At 48.4% G+C, this 17,826-nt stretch overlaps 1 protein-coding gene across 2 annotated transcripts; it reads right to left on the minus strand.

Annotated features, from left to right (window-relative positions):
- Positions 1 to 1,367: 1,367 nt before the first annotated feature.
- peli2 (pellino E3 ubiquitin protein ligase family member 2) lies at positions 1,368 to 14,949 on the minus strand. Of its 2 annotated transcripts, none has more exons than XM_030355755.1 (6): positions 14,617 to 14,949; positions 9,753 to 9,882; positions 7,513 to 7,614; positions 6,157 to 6,360; positions 5,418 to 5,606; positions 1,368 to 4,227 (listed from the first exon to the last, which is right to left on the minus strand). In XM_030355755.1, exons 1-6 carry the CDS (start codon positions 14,691 to 14,693, stop codon positions 3,649 to 3,651), a joined length of 1,281 nt encoding a protein of 426 aa, XP_030211615.1. In that variant the 5' UTR covers positions 14,694 to 14,949; the 3' UTR covers positions 1,368 to 3,648. The 2 variants fall into 2 exon arrangements, with proteins under 2 accessions (XP_030211615.1, XP_030211616.1); XM_030355756.1 differs by having other exon boundaries at positions 6,163 to 6,360; positions 14,617 to 14,948.
- Positions 14,950 to 17,826: the final 2,877 nt, after the last annotated feature.

The following is a 17,826-nucleotide window of genomic DNA, read 5'->3' on the forward strand; positions in this document are numbered from 1 at the left end:
GTGTTGTAGAATTTGACATTTTGCATCCCCATGCCCTGCTTAGGAACGCAGAGCCAACCAGCAATCACCAAATTAGCATGCTGTCACCTTCAGTGTCTCCTCTGTCATTCAGAAACACGGACTAATGTGCAGGCACATGAACCCATCTCCACGCACCGTAGAAATGTTAATTGGGAAGCGTAGCCCCCCGCTGCTCCTCCCCCCCCCTCCGATGCCCGACTGTCATGTTAGTATTTAAATCCTTTTTATATGTCCTCAGTTTAGAGAAGCCTCATGAATGATGGAAACATCGCCGCCATAGATATTAAAACAAAGACTAAATGCATTGCACACATATGTGCCCATTTTGTGTTCATGTCTTTCATAGGGTAATTACTTTTTATAGAATAAATGTGGTTACAACCTTGTAATAGGATATCATGAAAAGAACGAGCGGGTTTTTTAAAAAAACAGCGGCTTCAAATAGGCTACACAAGAAGGATCATGTTTAAGAAACAATGTTTTAGGTTATGGTTAATGATTCAACAAAACCAGCGCCAATATATAAAGGCATATGCAGCAAAAAGAACTACACCAATAGGCTGCTCGAAAGCGAAAAGAGCAATTAAGAAAATTACATCTTCAAACTTTTGCAAAACTCTGCACTGACACTTAAATTGGCTCACTACAATAGTGTATTATTGTGAGTTCTTGCAATAAGGCTGATTGTGAGACATTTATGAGCATGTTAATTCAGTTAGGCTTAATTCAATTTGTGACAATGTGTCATTGAAGTCTTCCCAATTATGTTTTAGATTTTTTAACAACCGTGTTCGGTTTTATATATCGGCAGCTGGTGGTTGATAGCCCAAAGACCCTAACGAGGCGGGCCAATGTCTCCATTGATGATTAAATACTGCCCTCCTGTGGCCGAAGATCAAAACTACATCAACACACCATATAAAAGATAAATGTTGCTGATGCGGTACTGAATGAAAATGAGCTTGATAAGGCATACCATGTAGCCATCACTAAAATAGACATCAAGAGACTCCCTCCCTTATCTCAAACAAATGCTGTTCTAAAGAGTTATCAATATTTTAAAATAAAAATAGATTGGAAGTAACAATGATGAAATGTGTGTGCAACATGAGTGATTTAACAGCTGATTACTGTTCAACTACTAGGCCCTAAATTCTCAGAGTTGCCGTACAGAGAGCAGCCCTCTCATTGGACACTGGGAAATGTACTGCAAATCGCCCCTAACCTCGTTCCCACAGCTTCCTCATCAATGGCAATTGCATTTCACCAACGGATCCATGAAGGCGCCTTTAACTGATCATTCACACCTCAACAGACGTGATAACACAATCCACACGATACGCTTATTTTCTTTTTTCAAAACAAAAACTTTATCTTTGCAAGGTATGCATCGGGCTGTTCCATGACCCGTGTGCAGAGTCCCTGCACAGGAGCCTTGCAGGTACACAGAACGAGCCCTGCGGTCTACTGAGGGCCCCACCCGTGTTTACCAAGGAGGAATGTTATTACTGCAGCTACGGCGCAGCTGTTAACAACGCTGGGTCGACAGCAACGGGCAGTGCTGTTTAGCTCAAGTGTTAGAAGGAGGAATGCTATACTTTCCCTCCTTGACCGGCATGCCTCGTGTTGAGATATAAAAAGGACATCTGGTGAACGCTCTGCAGGTATCAATCTGGGCAGAGGTTGCAACACACTGCGAGCCACGTTTCATGGGAAAGACAAAGGATGTATCTTTTCGTATTCTCAGCAGCCCACCTTTAAGATGATCATATCTTTTTTTATTGGTCTACATTTATAAGACCCATATGTGGAAGTTTTCTTCTTCAAAACATAGCTCTGCTAGTCCCGCGTTCGTTTCATCTCAGAATACCGTATTACGGTATTCTAGTCTATAAACTACTGGATCTCTGCATACGGGCACCGTACGACCGCTCTCCAGCTCCAATACATTTGCACTTTGGCCAACTTTGATTGCACACAGCAGGAGGTTAACATATTTGGTATTGGGTGAGCTGCTGCAAACGTCATCTTTAATCGGCTGAGCCGGCGAGTTCGACCATGGAGCCCGTTAACGTCAACGCGTCATCGTAGCAGCGTCTGGATGAAGGATCACGTTTACGCCCAACGCTCTGTATCCAACAAAGACGTCGGAGCTTCTTAGCTTGGGGAGAACACGCCGTTTCTAGGTTTTGGCATAATCTTTTGGTGCTGCTGAGATTTTGCTCCTTGAAATCGATCGCATAAAAAAAACCAATAAGGTAATTGGATGCCCCCCCTGGAGACTAAAGCTAGAGCAGGCGAGTGTTAGTGAGTCATGCCAAGAGAGGATGCATGTGCATTATCTATTCAAGATGGAGTCTTCATTCTGGGCGACATCAACAATGTGCATCGGTACAGTTGGGAGAGGGGTTTCATGACATACGGTAATAAAGCACTGTTGGTAAGATCGTTAATGTAATTGAAATACATTCATTGTCCAAACCACCAAAAGATAGATTTGGATTTTGTGATCGCTTTGTTTGGTGTTGGTTGGAGAAGTAAGGTCTGGAAAGTTTGGGTGTGTTTGGTGTTTTGATGTGTTGGTTTGGGTTTGTGGTGGTGGTAATGTGAGATGGATGAATTTCGCTGGCTTTTAACTTTTTGGGGGCACTTGGATCCTAGAAACAGCCACAGGGGTTATAAGGTCAAAGGGCAGGGTTAGCAAGCTCCCACAGCAATAGACATACGTACATATATACACTCAAAACTTAGGCGAGAGAAAAATATATTAACATTTTCATTACAAAACAGTACAACGGCCTCAGTGTAGTAAAATATCTCTTCTGACTGACAAAAAAAAAAAAAACATATGGAAGGAAACTCATTTGATTTACATGTCTGTAATCTCTCAAAATCTAGCCCTCCCCTTGCCAAAAGCAAGAGAGCTTTCCTCACCTTGAAAAAAAGCAAAAATCGATTTCCGTAGTTGAAAGTGAGGCACTGGAATATATCTCTGCCCTCCCAACAGAAGCGGCCTCATCTTTATTAAAAGCAGTCCGTTGCCTTCGCTGGATCAGGATCACCTCTCGGTAGGGGCCAGGGTCTGGATGTCATTAGGACCGCGGGAAGCTGCGGTCTCGACTGGCCCCCTTCCCAGCCAACAGTCCAGCTGTCTGGCTCCGTGTCTCCGGCCGCCACGGGGGTCCCCCCCTCCCGGACCCTCGTCCACACCTGCCTCTGTGTCATGTGCATGAGTCAGTTCTGTTAGAACACAGGGTAAAACAGGGTTCACCTCCCATGACCCGACCGGAGCTCAGTCCACCGTGGGCTCGGAGTAGAGGCGTGTCCACTTAACGCATTCAGGAGGTGAGGGGGTGTCTCTGATCTGCTGGGCCGAACCTCTCTGTAGGCCGGGGGGAGCAAAGGAACCCAAAGGAGGCTCCGAAACCCCCCGTAGGGTCCGACCCACGGTCCATGAAGACCTTCAAAAACATCTCACTCCTTTCTAAAGTCTGGGTTTAAAATCTGTTGAATCAAAAAAATAACGGAACAAAATAAAGTAAATCGTAACGCAGTATAATAAGAACAGCTTCACAGCATGGTGCCACTCCGGGAGCATCTCGGTACCGACGGCCGGGGCCCTCGCGCTCAGTCGATGGGGCCCTGGAAGATGAGCTTGGCGCACCCCTGGGAGAGGCCCAGCTGGGTGGCGCAGAATGGGCAGGCCGCGTGGAAGGCGTGCGTCCCGTGGGGCAGGGGGATCTCCGACCAGTACTTGACGGACTTCTCCGAGCACACGTGTCCGCACGGCACGAAGGCGTGCGTGGGCGCGCCCGTGTCCACGTAGAAGGCGGGCTCGCAGCCAAGCCACAGCGGCACGTAGGGGCCCACCGCGCGGCACATGGGGCACTCGCGCTGGGCGTTGGGCTCCTGCTCCGAGCGGTGGCCCCAGTTGTGGTAGCCGTGCACGTGGCCGCACGCCAGGTAGACCCAGGGCTGCTTCTCCTCCAGGGAGGAGAGCGCGCGGCTCCGCTGCATGCTGGGGAAGGCCAGCGTGTTGAGGCCCACGGGGCACTGGGGCCGCGCCGCGTTGATCTCCTGCCGCAGGGCCTCCAGGTGCTTCTGCGTGGGCGTGTGGAAGAGGCCGTCGGCCGTGCGCCACAGCAGGGTGGCCCCGCACAGGTCCACCAGCGAGCCGTCCTGCAGCACGTTGCTCTCGTGCTCCACCTGTGGGGAGAGGCACCGCTGTCAGGCTCCACCGAGAAGCACAGAACCAGCAAGAGCCTATGAAGGGTTGAACCAAGAACCATCTACACAAGAGCCTATGAAGGGTTGAACCAAGAACCGTCTACACAAGAGCCTATGAAGGGTTGAACCAAGAACCGTCTACACAAGAGCCTATGAAGGGTTGAACCAAGAACCGTCTACACAAGAGCCTATGAAGGGTTGAACCAAGAACCATCTACACAAGAGCCTATGAAGGGTTGAACCACTGAACCATCTACACAAGAGCCTATGAAGGGTTGAACCACTGAACCATCTACACAAGAGCCTATGAAGGGTTGAACCACTGAACCATCTACACAAGAGCCTATGAAGGGTTGAACCAAGAACCAGCTACACTAAGACTGATGAGCGACTCAAACAAGAACCATCTACACTAGCACTGTTGTGCGGTTCAACCAAGAACCATCTACACTAGCACTGTTGTGCGGTTCAACCAAGAACCACAGAGCCGTCTACACCAGAGCTGATGCCGAGCGGGTCAACCACGAACCACAGAGCCGTCTACACCAGAGCTGATGATGAGCGGGTCAACCAAGAACCACAGAGCCGTCTACACCAGAGCTGAGGAACTGTTCAACCAAGAACCATCTACACTAGCACTGATGAGCGGTTCAACCAGGAACCACAGATCTCCAGAGGGATCAGTGATGACATGGTGCCGGCGTGCTTTCTGTAGAGATACTAAAGGGAAGCTTGGTGCGAGGGTTGCATCAGATATAAACTCATAAAACAGAACGCCGCGTCATGATGCCGCCTGCGAGCTGAACCATCGATTCAACCGGATTGCTTATAATTAGGTTGATCCGCTAGCGGATAATGGCTTTATTCTGAAATATTGGGCTGCTTTAATTGGTTTCAGATTATAACATGAACAAGTTTCTCTTGGCTGCTCGTCATACACACTTTAATAGCCCAGATAAAATCACAGATTGATGAAGGCCACGATGAAAACACGTCCTTGCTGCAACCCCTTATTTGAAGAGTCTGTGTGTGGGTGTCTATGTGTTTGTGTGTAGGTGTCTGTGTGTCTGTATGTGTTTGTGTGCGCATGCGCGTGTGTTTGTGCACGCGTGTGTGTGTGTGTTGGTCCCTGTGTGTGTGTATAAGTCTGTGTGTGTTTGTGCGCTAACCAGTTTGCCCCGGGTCTGGGCCGAGCGGGTCTCTCTCAGCGTGTACACGTCGCCGCACACCGAGATCTCCCTCCAGACGCCGGGCTTTGACTCCTCCGTGAACCCGCCCCTGGGGTGCATCACCAGCACGCCATTGGTCGTCAGCCCGTCCATGTGACCGTCCGGGTTCTTCCACTTGGCGGCTTTCTCCTGCGGAGGAGGGGGGGGGGCTTTAATGCAGGATGACCAGCCATGAGTAACGCGGGCTGACCAGCCAGGAGAAACACAGGCTGACCGGCGTCAACCTGTTCCCCCTTAAAGGGGCTGTAGGTTAAGATTTAAGAGCTTTCATTCAAGTGTAATTTGTTACCAACACCACAGCAGCCAATCAGCCATCCGCGAGCGAAAGGCGCTGTGAGCATATTCGTTTTGAGTCGACTGTCGGATTTTAGACCGCTCCAGGGCCATTCCTAGCCAATAAGGGCATCTCTTCCCTGATTGGTTGGGAGAATTCCTCTTGCATGTCACAACAGGTGCGTGGAATGCAGCCCTTCTCAACGTAAGGAAAGAGGGAGGGACTGTTCTTAGTTCGATATCTTTAAAGCTCTCAAATCATACCTACAGCCCCTTTTAACAACGGCGCCCTGACAGGCTGCGTGCGTTAGTGTAGCGTAGCGAAAAGGGGGCGAGGCAGCAGGCGTTGTGCGTGGGGGGGGGGGGGGGGGGGGGGGGGGGGGGTAAGCGTAGAGGCCAGACTCACGCTCACCCCCAGGAAGATGTTCTTGGAGGAGTCGAAGCCGGCGGCGTAGATGCGGGCGGTGAAGGGCGGGCCGCGCTGGCAGACCACGCGGCAGGCGAAGCGGGAGATGGTGCTCTGGGTGATGGGCGTGTCCTCGCCTTCCTGGGCCCCCGACACCGTGTCCGTCACCACGAAGTCGATGGGGCTCTCCGTAGAGCGGCCGATCTGCAGGGCAGGGGGGAGAGATGAGGGAGAGGGGTAAGAGAGAGGAGAGGGGAAGGGAAAGAGAGAGGAGAGAGAGAATGCGATGGTGAGGGGAAAATATAGGGGGGGGGGAGGGGGTAGGTAGACAGTCGAGCTTGGATGAGCGTCTTGGATGGAATTCAAATGGCTAATTATAGTGATTATTAAATTATTAGTCTCTGGAGGAAGCAGTGAAACAAATACAGGACGCCCCTCCTCTACCATGTTACTTTTATTTAAAATGCTTCAGTCGATCCCAAGAGATAGCGCTTCAGTTCCAGAACAAATATATAATTCTTAACAATCCATCCCTAAAATGGTCTTGCTCAGCAAACCAACGCAAAAAAACACCCCTCTCCACCATCCACTTCCTCATGTGTATTGTCCTCCGCTCTGACGTCTCTGCGAGTGTTTTTCCCTCATTTGTTTTCCGTGCCGCCCGTCCTGTCCACTTGTGTCTACATGCATGTTGACTCAGCGCGGCTCAGAGACCCACGGACGCCATACGGAGAGAGGCTTCGGTGCACGCGCGTGTGCGCTGAGCAAACCTCTGCCTGGCGTCTTTGTTTTACGTCTAGATTAATGCCGCGGGGCGAAGCTGTTGACATGTTCCACTGGGAACATGAACGCTTCGCGCCAGGAGCTAGGGGCCACAACGTTGAGATAGAAAGCTTACCAGACCGGCTTGTGAGACTGGACGAACAGGTACATATAGGAAGATCTATATACATCGATATGCGTCACACATGTACATACACATTCAAGACTAAATTGTTCAGAGTTCACCTACACTCGAGGCACTATCTCCCTGACACACCCCAAAACCCCCCCCATGCATATTGTATGTACTTAAAATTGTATTCAGCATTGTGTGGTATCTCAACATAGCTATCATTGTTGTATACCGGGAATGGGTTAACCTAGCGATTGTTAGTGACTGCACTTGGTTCTATGAACATCCTCACTGTGCTGGCAGCGATATATTGTTGTTTCTCCTTTTTCTGACAAAACAATTTATTGTAAGTCGCTTTGGATAAAAGCGTGAATGTAAATGTTAACGCACGTATACATTTGTGTGCGCTTATCAAAAAAACGTTCTATTAATCCAGAGATCCTCTGAACATGGCGGTTTACCTGGAACATGTCTGTGTCTTTGTCGTGGCAGTACTCCACCACCACGGTCTGGTTCCGAGACAGCGTGTAAGAGATACTGTGCTGGCCTTTGCAGTTCACAGCCTGATTAAAAAAATAAATAAAAAGGGGAGAGAGAGAGAACAAATTAGTCATAGTGCATCTTCATCACGGGCCACACGGAGGCAGCCATTAATTCCCAGAGAGGCGCCGGAGCACTTCATCAGCAGCTACAGCAACGGTAACGACAACAACGCAGTGCTCTGTTCATTGTTGTGTGCGGTGGTGAAATCAGGAGGAAATCCTGTGACTGCTATGGTTGTTTCTTCGGCCCCTTGATACCAGAGCAACCAGGGTTCAGAGGGGTGATCAACGGGAACTCGTTCAACTGCTCTAGAATGCAATCTAGGGCAGAAATGCAGAACGTAGAGAGAGCGAGACAATACTTCCATCTCCATACCTCCTCATCTCCAATTGGGCGGAGATCCACGCACATTGTGGCCAGCCCTGTAGTTTGCTTAGTACCTTAATTTAGGTTACGATCAGAACAGGAACCAGGTAATGTTACTGTCACAGATGAGCTCGAGACGAAAGCTATCAAGCGGTGGTGTCACTCCTATGTACAGCTCATAGTGTATTAAGAGTTGCTCGGCACTACTACACACTCAGAAGGCCTCTTTGGCGCACTTAAAAAGCCCTGTAAAGCAGGCCTTCATCCAGCGTATTGTTTAATCATTTCACTGGCTGCAGCACAAAAGCTCCCAGGCAGGAATTCCTGGAATGGGTGGCGAGGAGAGCATTATGTTCCTGTGAAGTAGCACTCCTACGACAGTGACCATAAACGGGCCGGGGCTCTCCGTCAACACACGCTGCGCTATCGTCACAACTCAAACTCAACAGTTGTGTGCGTGCGAGTGTGTGTAGGCCAAACCAGCTATTTTCCACACGTCCCCCCCCCCCCCCCAGCTGTAATAATCCAGCCTCGCTCTCTCTCTCTCTCCCTCTCTCTCTCTCTCTGTCACATGTGGCGAGGGGAGGCCGACGGAGACAAAGTGGGTCATCATCACCGTCGCTGCCAGTGACAAACACACACGTTGCTGCTTCTTGCGATCTACTGCTGGTGCAGCAGTGGTGCTGCGGTGCCGGTTGTGGGGTTGCCTTGTCAGCGTTAGGCCACAGCGCCGCTCTGGTTTTCTCGCTTCGTCGGAGCTGGGGAGGGAGAACCTGTTCAGTCGGGGTCGCTGGCTGCTCGGCCTTTGACTTACTTTTCTAATATAAGCGCTGTGTAGACAGTGTAGGGCTTTTTGTTGGCCACAAACGACTCAAGAGAGTCGTACTACTGTGAAACCCTAAAGCAATGTAAATATACCGAAAACACGTTGTTTACCAAGTCTCATACGAGAACCGATCTCATCTGATCATGAACATTTTAATTCACGATAAGTGACTAAGAAAAGCCCAAAACACTGTTACTACCGACACAAAAACAGACAGGCCCATGCTGCCATGCTTCCAAAATGGAGGCCGTCGTTGCGTGGAGAACATTGTGATGCAACAGCCCTACAGAGAGGTTATGTGTTCACTCTAAACAAGTCGCAACACTTAAGGTGACGTAAACGTCAACGTTGATGGCTCAAGAGGAGCCAGAGGCTGGGTGTAAAACCTGAAGGACAGCAGCTCCCACCGCTCCAGTGTGAAACACAGGCCTCTAAAGAGGGCTGCAGCAGTGAGCCCGCAGGCTCTGTTTGGAGCCTTCTGCTAGGAAACCAGAGGATGGAATGCACGGAGACAGACGTGTTGTTCAGGACAGCCTTCTTTCTGCTGAACACCCAGTAAAACAAACAGGGGCGGGCTCCCTCCACAGAGCCGACTGAGCCGGGATCACGAGCACCACCCTACAAGTACTCACAGCCATTCGTACGAACCTTTATGCATTTGTTAATGCCCTTTGTCCTGCTTCATAAACCATTGTGCTTTTGGACTTTACCCATTGCTAAAGCCATTCCAAATTAATGGCCGGGCTTAGGTGTGTGCCGGCCATATTTCTACCTGGTAGAAATTGACATAGTTAGTTATTGGTAAAGGGAGGTTTCATTTAATCTGAATTGGCGTCTGCAACTATGTTTCATATGGGAAAGACAAATTAGTCTCATATGCTCATACTTAGTCATGTTATTAAGTAATCAACCAGCACTAAAACAGTGCACGACTGCCACGTGTTGAGGACGTGCACAGTGCTTTACCTTGCTAGCCTGTGGCGTGTTGAGGATGTGCACGGTGCTAGGCTTAACCCCGTTGGCCTTGGTCCTCCGGTAGAGAGCAAATCTGCTTTTCCTCCGACCTCGATCTCCGTTTGGCAGAGACCCATTGTACCTGACACACACACAGACACACACACAGACACACACACACACACACACACACACACGGAGACAGAGGGAGAGAGAATTATGGCAGGGTCATTATGCTTTTCTTTCTCTTGTAACACTGATTTGACTCCAGGCTAAAGAACTTAAAGCACAAGAAAACAGAAATGATGGCCCGCATTTGGGAGAAGATTTGCCACCCGTTGCCTCTCGACAGATCCACCCCATTTACAATCTAAGCATCACATTGCATAACACACGCTGCAGCTTAATGTGATAAGCCCTTTCTGAATAAAACGACATGTCCCTTGGGCTCCGGGAGGCCATTCCAGGAGGAACTACAGGTTCTGCCAACCACTGCTGAGCTACCCAGTCTGGGTGGAGCACCCACTCAAAAACACAGCGCCTGGTTGCTTTTACAGGGGATCGTGGGAAACTTCAATGACTCATTTCCAAGAGAACCAAGCCCTGATCCGGGAGCACTTTAACACAGGCTTCCATTTGATTCCTGCCCCAACCTATCCCACCGCTCCCGTCTGCCTCTCGCTCTGCCCCGAAGGAGAGGCACCTTCCGGCGGGGCTGGGTCCCTCTCCCCCCCAACCACCAGCTGCCTACTACAGCTGGGACACCCCAGGCACCGCTCCCCGTCCAACACACAGTCCTTCTGTCAAACACACACACACACACACACACACACACACACACACACACACACACACACACACACACACACACACACACACACACACACACACACACACACACACACACACACACGCAGGACCACAGGAGCATAGAAGCAGAGACAAAGTTTGTATCCAGAGTAAAAACTGAGACGGCCGGTAAACATGGGCCTTAAGAGCTTCTGCTCCTTCACTGGGAACATAAACAAACGGGAGAGCGCTGCTTGATCCAAATTGGCTCCTAGTATTCTCAACAGAACCTCAACAGTGGAGGAGACCCACGACCTCCTCCCTCTCCCTCCCCCCCTCTCCTTCTCTCTTGGCCACCTGTCCCCTGTCTCCACACGACCGGGCAGGCGGGGAAACACATGGTCCCAGTCAGCATAGAGCACAGATCTGGCCTGTATGACAAGCCCCCCACCGAGAGGCTGATCAGACAGGGCCCGAAGCAGGACCATAGAGAAGACATCATGATACACAGTGCAACCAAATATAGGGCAGTCCAAAGGCTAGTCATAGCTTCTCCAAACAAGCTGAACATGAATGAGACATTATTCGTTGGAAAACCCTTGTCCTTAGAAAAAAAGAAAAAGGCTCTGACCAATACAGAAATATTTTCCTGCTGACTCTACTTAACTATGTTGGACATATTTGACAATTTTCTCACAAGTCTTAACAATTCAGTACAGTATTTGCATTACGGCCTACACATATTTTCCCATTTCAATCTTCAAAGCACATTGAGTTGGCCTACATTGGAGGGCATTTCTTCTCATTACAACTATTACTGTAGAAGCAATAATATCTTACCCTAATGGCTATCAAGACAAGTTGATGACCTCACTTTATTAAAATGCATTATCAAGGTGAAACTGAATTGTCCCCGTTTAAACTATAGCCAATCCAACATGAGTGCACTCACTGTGGACGTCTGAGATTCTGCCCATGACAGTAAACCTGGCTGGGAGTACGCAGACACAACACTAATGCCTTCTATTATAATTCTCTCCAGACAGGTAACCCCTGACTGCCACCATGCTAGTGTAGCCCGGCGAGTGTTCAGTGCTGCGCTCCCATTAATTGTAATACCATTACCGGGTGAGTCGGTGACCCCATCCAGACAGTTGGCGGGGTTTATCTTCTGATACTCTGCAGAGGGGATTAAGGACTACAGAGGAGCACCATATCCCCTCCCTGTCTGTCTACACAGACAACAGCCCCACCGCTTCAAATCATACATTAGGCAAGCAGAAGGTAGGCATTCATTATATCTGCGTAACAACCTGAATAATATAACTCAATAGGTGAGGTCATCAAACAAAACAAAACTAGACCGTTGTGACACTACGACCGGCCAGAGGTTTTGAGTGTAGCTAACCATATGCTCCAACCTATTTCTAAAACAAAAAAAGTCTGGGAGTAAGACAACTTCCTCATAATACTGCACTTCCTACTAAGATGTCCATCTGCATTCTCATTTTAAAGGCAGACAATTACATAGCAGTTACAACGCATGTTGCAAGTCGACAAACTTGACTAGCAAGTTACTCCAACCATCGCCTGATATGCGATGCAGCTTTATGGCTTTCATTATGTCACCCTACTGAACGTGTCGGAGCCCAAACTGTCAAAGTACCTAAAACAGGATCAATTTTGAAATTAAATGTCTTTCAACACTAAACATGGTCTATTGTCGCTAATAGCAACCACTGGTTAACAGTACAAAATAAAAACTATACTGTGCCCTGACATGAATTGATGCTGGCAACATCTTCACATTGAATCTATGAAGTATTCTCTTGTAGTCTCAACTGATTTGTGAGACATCACATGATCCAGACACCAGTGCTTTACATCAAAGTGCTTCTGGAGCTCAATTTAAGTGGGGCCAGCTACTCACTTCAATTACCGCAAAGATTGTCAGTGGAGCTCATCCCCAATAAAGGTGAAGATGATTCATTCACATCATATTTATCAACAGACAACATTGGTCTGTGTCTGTGATGGACGCAGGACCCATTAAGTGACCATTAGAGTGCAGCCTAGAACATAAAAGCTACGGCTAACTGCACGCCATCTGTCTGGAACAACTTGTACCAGAGATGTGCCCTCATCGAGCCTATACACCTCCCCTAGCCAACGCTTCTTCTGAAAGGAGGAGTGTACAGAGTTCAATCAATGGGATCAGTCTCTCCGGCACAAAGCACAGAGGGAGCTAAGGAGAGGGTAGCCTTTCATTCCCCAGTGTACCCACACTACCGGCCCGCGCAGTGGGCAGCGCCGGAGCCGAGGCTGCCAGGCAGAGCCAGGGAGTCAGCCGTGTGAGCACAAAAGCTACCTTCAGCCATGGAAACGAGTGGCGGAGAGGGGGGCTACTCAAACAGGCTTTGTTTCCGTGATGCTGTGGGCTATCTCGTCTAGCATCGGTGTTGTCCAGAGGATGTGAGGTCACGAAAACGATTTACACCCGTCGCTCTGGATCAAAGCACACACGCTTTGTCTTGTCCCTGCGACAAAGACAGGGTGAAACGATCAACTTTCAACACGCCACACTGCCAGTCTTTTAAAATGAGCACTCAGCACTTTTGGCCTCTTCAATGAGCAGTGAGTGTGACTGTGGCCCTTTGTGTTTTGGGTGGGTGTGGTTGGGTGGATAATGAGGAGGTAATTGTAATTCAAATGTATGCTTAGACCCAAAACAAACATTATAGATCTAGCCGTATGTTTGCATTGGAAGCTGATCTCAGATATGTTGGCTGATACCGTCAATGACATTAGAAGATAAGCTAAACTTGTATCAGAGGGAATCCAGAGAGTACCTAGCTAAAACAAAGATTGTGATTGTTGCAAGGTAATGAATGACACACATTCACAAATACATGTGCAAGAAAGCAACTATCATGTCATTGTTTAGGATCCTTTATTGTGATCAAGCCTCTTATAAACAATATTCAACCCCATAGGAGGTAATGATATTAAAACTGAAAAATTGTATACATAACAGAATACCTGCTAGGTTTGTAATTCAGCCACATCTGAAAATGGACCCAAACATTGACACATATATCAGTGCTGTGCAATTTAGACATAGTGCACAATACAATCTGAACCGTTCCCCTGAGTCTATTATGCCTCTACAGACAGCCTGAAAAGCCACAAGGGTGTTTGTGTTGAGGTGCAGGGCGATGTGTTGAGGTTGAGGTACGGTGAGATGTGTTGAGGTTGAGGTGGTGAGATGTGTTCAGGTTGAGGTACGGTGAGATGTGTTGAGGTACAGGGCGATGTGTTGAGGTTGAGGTAAGGTGAGATGTGTTGAGGTACGGGGCAATGTGTTGAGTTTGAGGTACGGGGCGAGGTCTAGAGGTTGAGGTACGGGGAGACGTGTAGAGGTTGAGGTACGGGGAGACGTGTAGAGGTACGGGGAGACGTGCTGAGGTTGAGGTACGGGGAGACGTGTAGAGGTACGGGGAGACGTGCTGAGGTTGAGTTACGGGGCGACGTGTTGCACGGAGACGCTTCTGGGCTCCAGAAGCCCCTGAGAAAACTCCAGGTCTGGGGGAGGGGGTTCATCGCCACTTCCGAATTCCTCAACTTCACGGACCCAGTATGGTGGGGAGGTACGCCATGTCGTGAGAGGTTGGTGGACACTATTTCCACATACAACGGTTATAAACGTGTTGCAACCGCCCGACAACTAGTGGCCGTTGTCATCTCTCCAGAGTAATGAAATAACCAAAACCCTAATAGTCAAGTTGAGATCCAAACATACACGTGTTACCTTTTTTGATTAACATGAGCGTTAATCTATTCTATTAAGGACTTTTTTATTGGTGGGTTTTCCAAGTATAACCATATCTTTGTAAACGACGACCGGTATAGGACCAGTAAGGCGGCGTACATCATAAAACTTGCGTTTAATTTGAAAGAAACCCTCCATGTGGCCTACCGTAAAACTTCCTGATCTCCGACCAGCCTTTGTTTACCAGCGCTGTGATCGCCGGAAAGTACCGAAGTAACGTGTGAATCTCGATATGACGATTACTTAAACTTCACTTACCCCAGGACCACCAGCTCCCCGTACTTGACAGGGTCTTTGGACGGGGCGCAGGTCTCCTCTTGGCCGGTGGAAAACATGAGGCTCCTGGTTTACGGTGTGATTCCTCTCCGCTCAAACACTGCGTGCTGGCTTTCAGAAAGAGCTAAATGATTCATAAATCAGATAATCACTCATTTCTGTTTTACACCGAGCTACGTCGAGGTCAATTTTAATTTTTCACGTTTTCTTTTAGTTTTAAAGAGGACAGAATTACAGCGTAGGTCACCACATCGGCGACTTGCTAAAACGCAACTTGGCGGATCTCTCCGCCTCGGAAGAGAACACAAAAACAGCGAGGAGCGGGTGGGCCGTACCATTTAGTTGTTCTGGACTTTAGAAAGGGGTGGCGTTTGGAGCAATACGACTAAAACTCTTATATAGACCAAATTCAACGAAAGTATGATTACATTTAATGTCATTAAAAAAATATTCATTACAATCACTATTCAATTTTGGTCGCCTCTTATGAGTCTATTTGTATTATTTAAAAGTATGTTCATTTCCTCAACCACCTCACTTGGTAAATACATCGCGCCTTGTATTATGTAAACAAAGAGTACAATCTGTGAATTCTTAGAGGATCCTTGATTCCTTGCACCACACACCGAGCCCACTAAAACATTTGTATCGTTACTATGTTGAACGAATTTTTTTAAAATGTATAAATATACTTACAACTGTGCGCTTTATTTTTTTTATACTAGGCTACTTTATTTATAATTGCATCAATAACATTCAGGCTACCTTAGACTTTAGAAAAACAGACAACTCGCATCGTCTGTCATATTATGCATTAGTTAAGTCAATGTATTGCATTCCTGACGAATACACGGCAAATATCTGTTAAGATAAGACGAATCGATTAGAGTAAGCGTTACAGACTACTTAAAGTTACCCAAATGTCGACACCTCCGGGGAGAATGTAAGGTTTGACCTTTACCAGCCCCCTCCCCATGCCATTCTCACTATGTATCACATGTCCTGTTGTTCTCACGCCTTCCTGATGAATGTGCCACTTCCACACTCCTGTCTGGCAACCCCATCAACATTTTACCTTTTCGGGTTTGTTTTCACAACGAGCCGCCTAGCTGGAAGCGGCCATGGAGCGCCCAGCCTCTTCAGTTCTCCTCGGCCTTTACGGCCTTCTGTTTGAACTGGTGTTCAGTTTCAGAGTGCAATAACACTTAACGCAAAAACAAAAGCCGAGCGGGGAGGCACTTGGCTAATGGCGGTACACCTCTCTCTTTACCGACGTGGGGGATACTCCATTATTAAAACGCTAGATTACATTACACAAGTAAAAGATAAAAAAAAAGTTGTTGACCTCTCGTCCTGTCGTGTCAGGCTCCTGAGCTATCTTGAAACGTGTGAGTAACAGAACTCAGATCAAGCCTGGGTATTTGTGCTGTTATGTTCACACCTCTACAAGGGCTCCATTAATAGTACAAACGGGGCAGACCTCAGCGACGTCAGCAGTTGCTGGTCGGGGATCGCTCTACGTTTCACCTTTAGCTCAATGGCCTGCAGGCTGGCCTCCAAGCCACAGCCAGAACGAGTATTTACTGCATGCTTCTCGGCACTGGCTATTGCACTAAGCATACGACCTTCCCTCTCCCTTTCGGACTAGTTCACTTGTAAGCCCCAGACACAGACTGGGGTTTTGGGGGATCAAAGGCTGTCTTACGCATACCACACTGATGGGGAGCAGATGAAGGGAGTAGGCGATTTGGCTGGGGTTGATCTGCTGCAGGGTGTATGTGTGTAAACCCTGGTCCAGTGTTAGGAGAATCAGGGTAACAGAAGCCTGCTGTAAGAAAATAAATAGACCAAGTGGGGGTGTGCGTGTGCGCATACACACACACACGTAATTTGGCTTCAGTGAATTCTGACATGTCGTTAAGGAGCAGGTAGGAGTTAGGCTACGGACATTGGAGATGGAACCCTGTAACTTTCCGCTGGGAACCCCAACCATTACACCAACCTGACCCAACGGACAAATGACCCAAGCAGAAGTTAGGTGGAAGGTAACACGTGAAGTTCCGTACACTGGCAACATATTTTGATGGCCACAATAAAGGGAACATGGGGGCAGCTGTGTAAACACACTGACTGTGTCAAAGGAGAAAAGTTGTTTTGCTGTAGAAAATACCAATGACAACTATGAAATAACACATTTCCCCTTTAAACATAACATTTAGCCTATTCGTTACTATCTAATTTAAATGTCAGTGTCTTTTTTCCACTTTAGCTCCCTAGAAAAAAGGTCATGTCCCAAGTCACAGAACATGAAGAGGAAGGAATTGTGTCTGTAAACGTGCGTTGTTCTGCAGCAACAACGCTCTCACGTGTTCCATCACAAGCAGGACTTCAGGCAGTGGAATCTATTGCGCAACTAATGGTGCCGTTGACTTTAATAGCAGGGATCTGGTTGTGTTTGTCCGTGACTCGGCGCTAAGCAACAGGCTGGGCCCATACGGCTGTGGAGGGGAGGTTATGATACATATGTCTCTGGCTGAGGCGCGAGTAAGGCCCAAACAGGCCGCCGGTGATCCAGGGAGAAAAAAAAGAGAAGCAGAACTGTGGCGTCGCTGGTGGTTGGGGCCAGAGGTTTCCATGCAGGCGCCCGCCCGGCCAACCAGCTGACTGCAGCGTGACGTTGGGGAGAGAATGCCAGGAATGTGCTGCCTGAACTGGGGTCACCAGCACCCCTCATCTGACCCTCCGCGAGAAACACACACACACACACACACACACACACAATGTTGCCGTGGAAACCTGACGTTGCCATGATGGGCGGAGCCATCAGCAGGAACAGACTACAAAACAGTTGGATGCGACCATGAGGGTGGGCTGGAGCTCTGCTGCTATGGGGATGTTTTATGCCTCCTTATGGACGGGTGACCTTCGTCGATTCTCCCAGTCCTGAAGGAGCCCGGCAGCCACTTCAAAACAGACCCTCAACAAAGGAATCGTTTTGTCTTCAGCCGAATCTCCGTAAAGGGCAGTTTTGGGGAAAAGTAAATATAACTCCCTTCACATGGAATTCTTTTGACTTTTTATTCCCTTGGTCTGTAACTCAAAGGCTCAACAAGCATGCACCCAACTGCCATTGATGTCGTGCCAGAGAAAAGAAGGGATGAATTGGTGAAGGTCCAACATGATAGCAGAGAG

The sequence above is a fragment of the Gadus morhua genome, chromosome 5 (genome assembly GCF_902167405.1).
Source record: "Gadus morhua chromosome 5, gadMor3.0, whole genome shotgun sequence".
NCBI lineage: Eukaryota > Metazoa > Chordata > Actinopteri > Gadiformes > Gadidae > Gadus > Gadus morhua.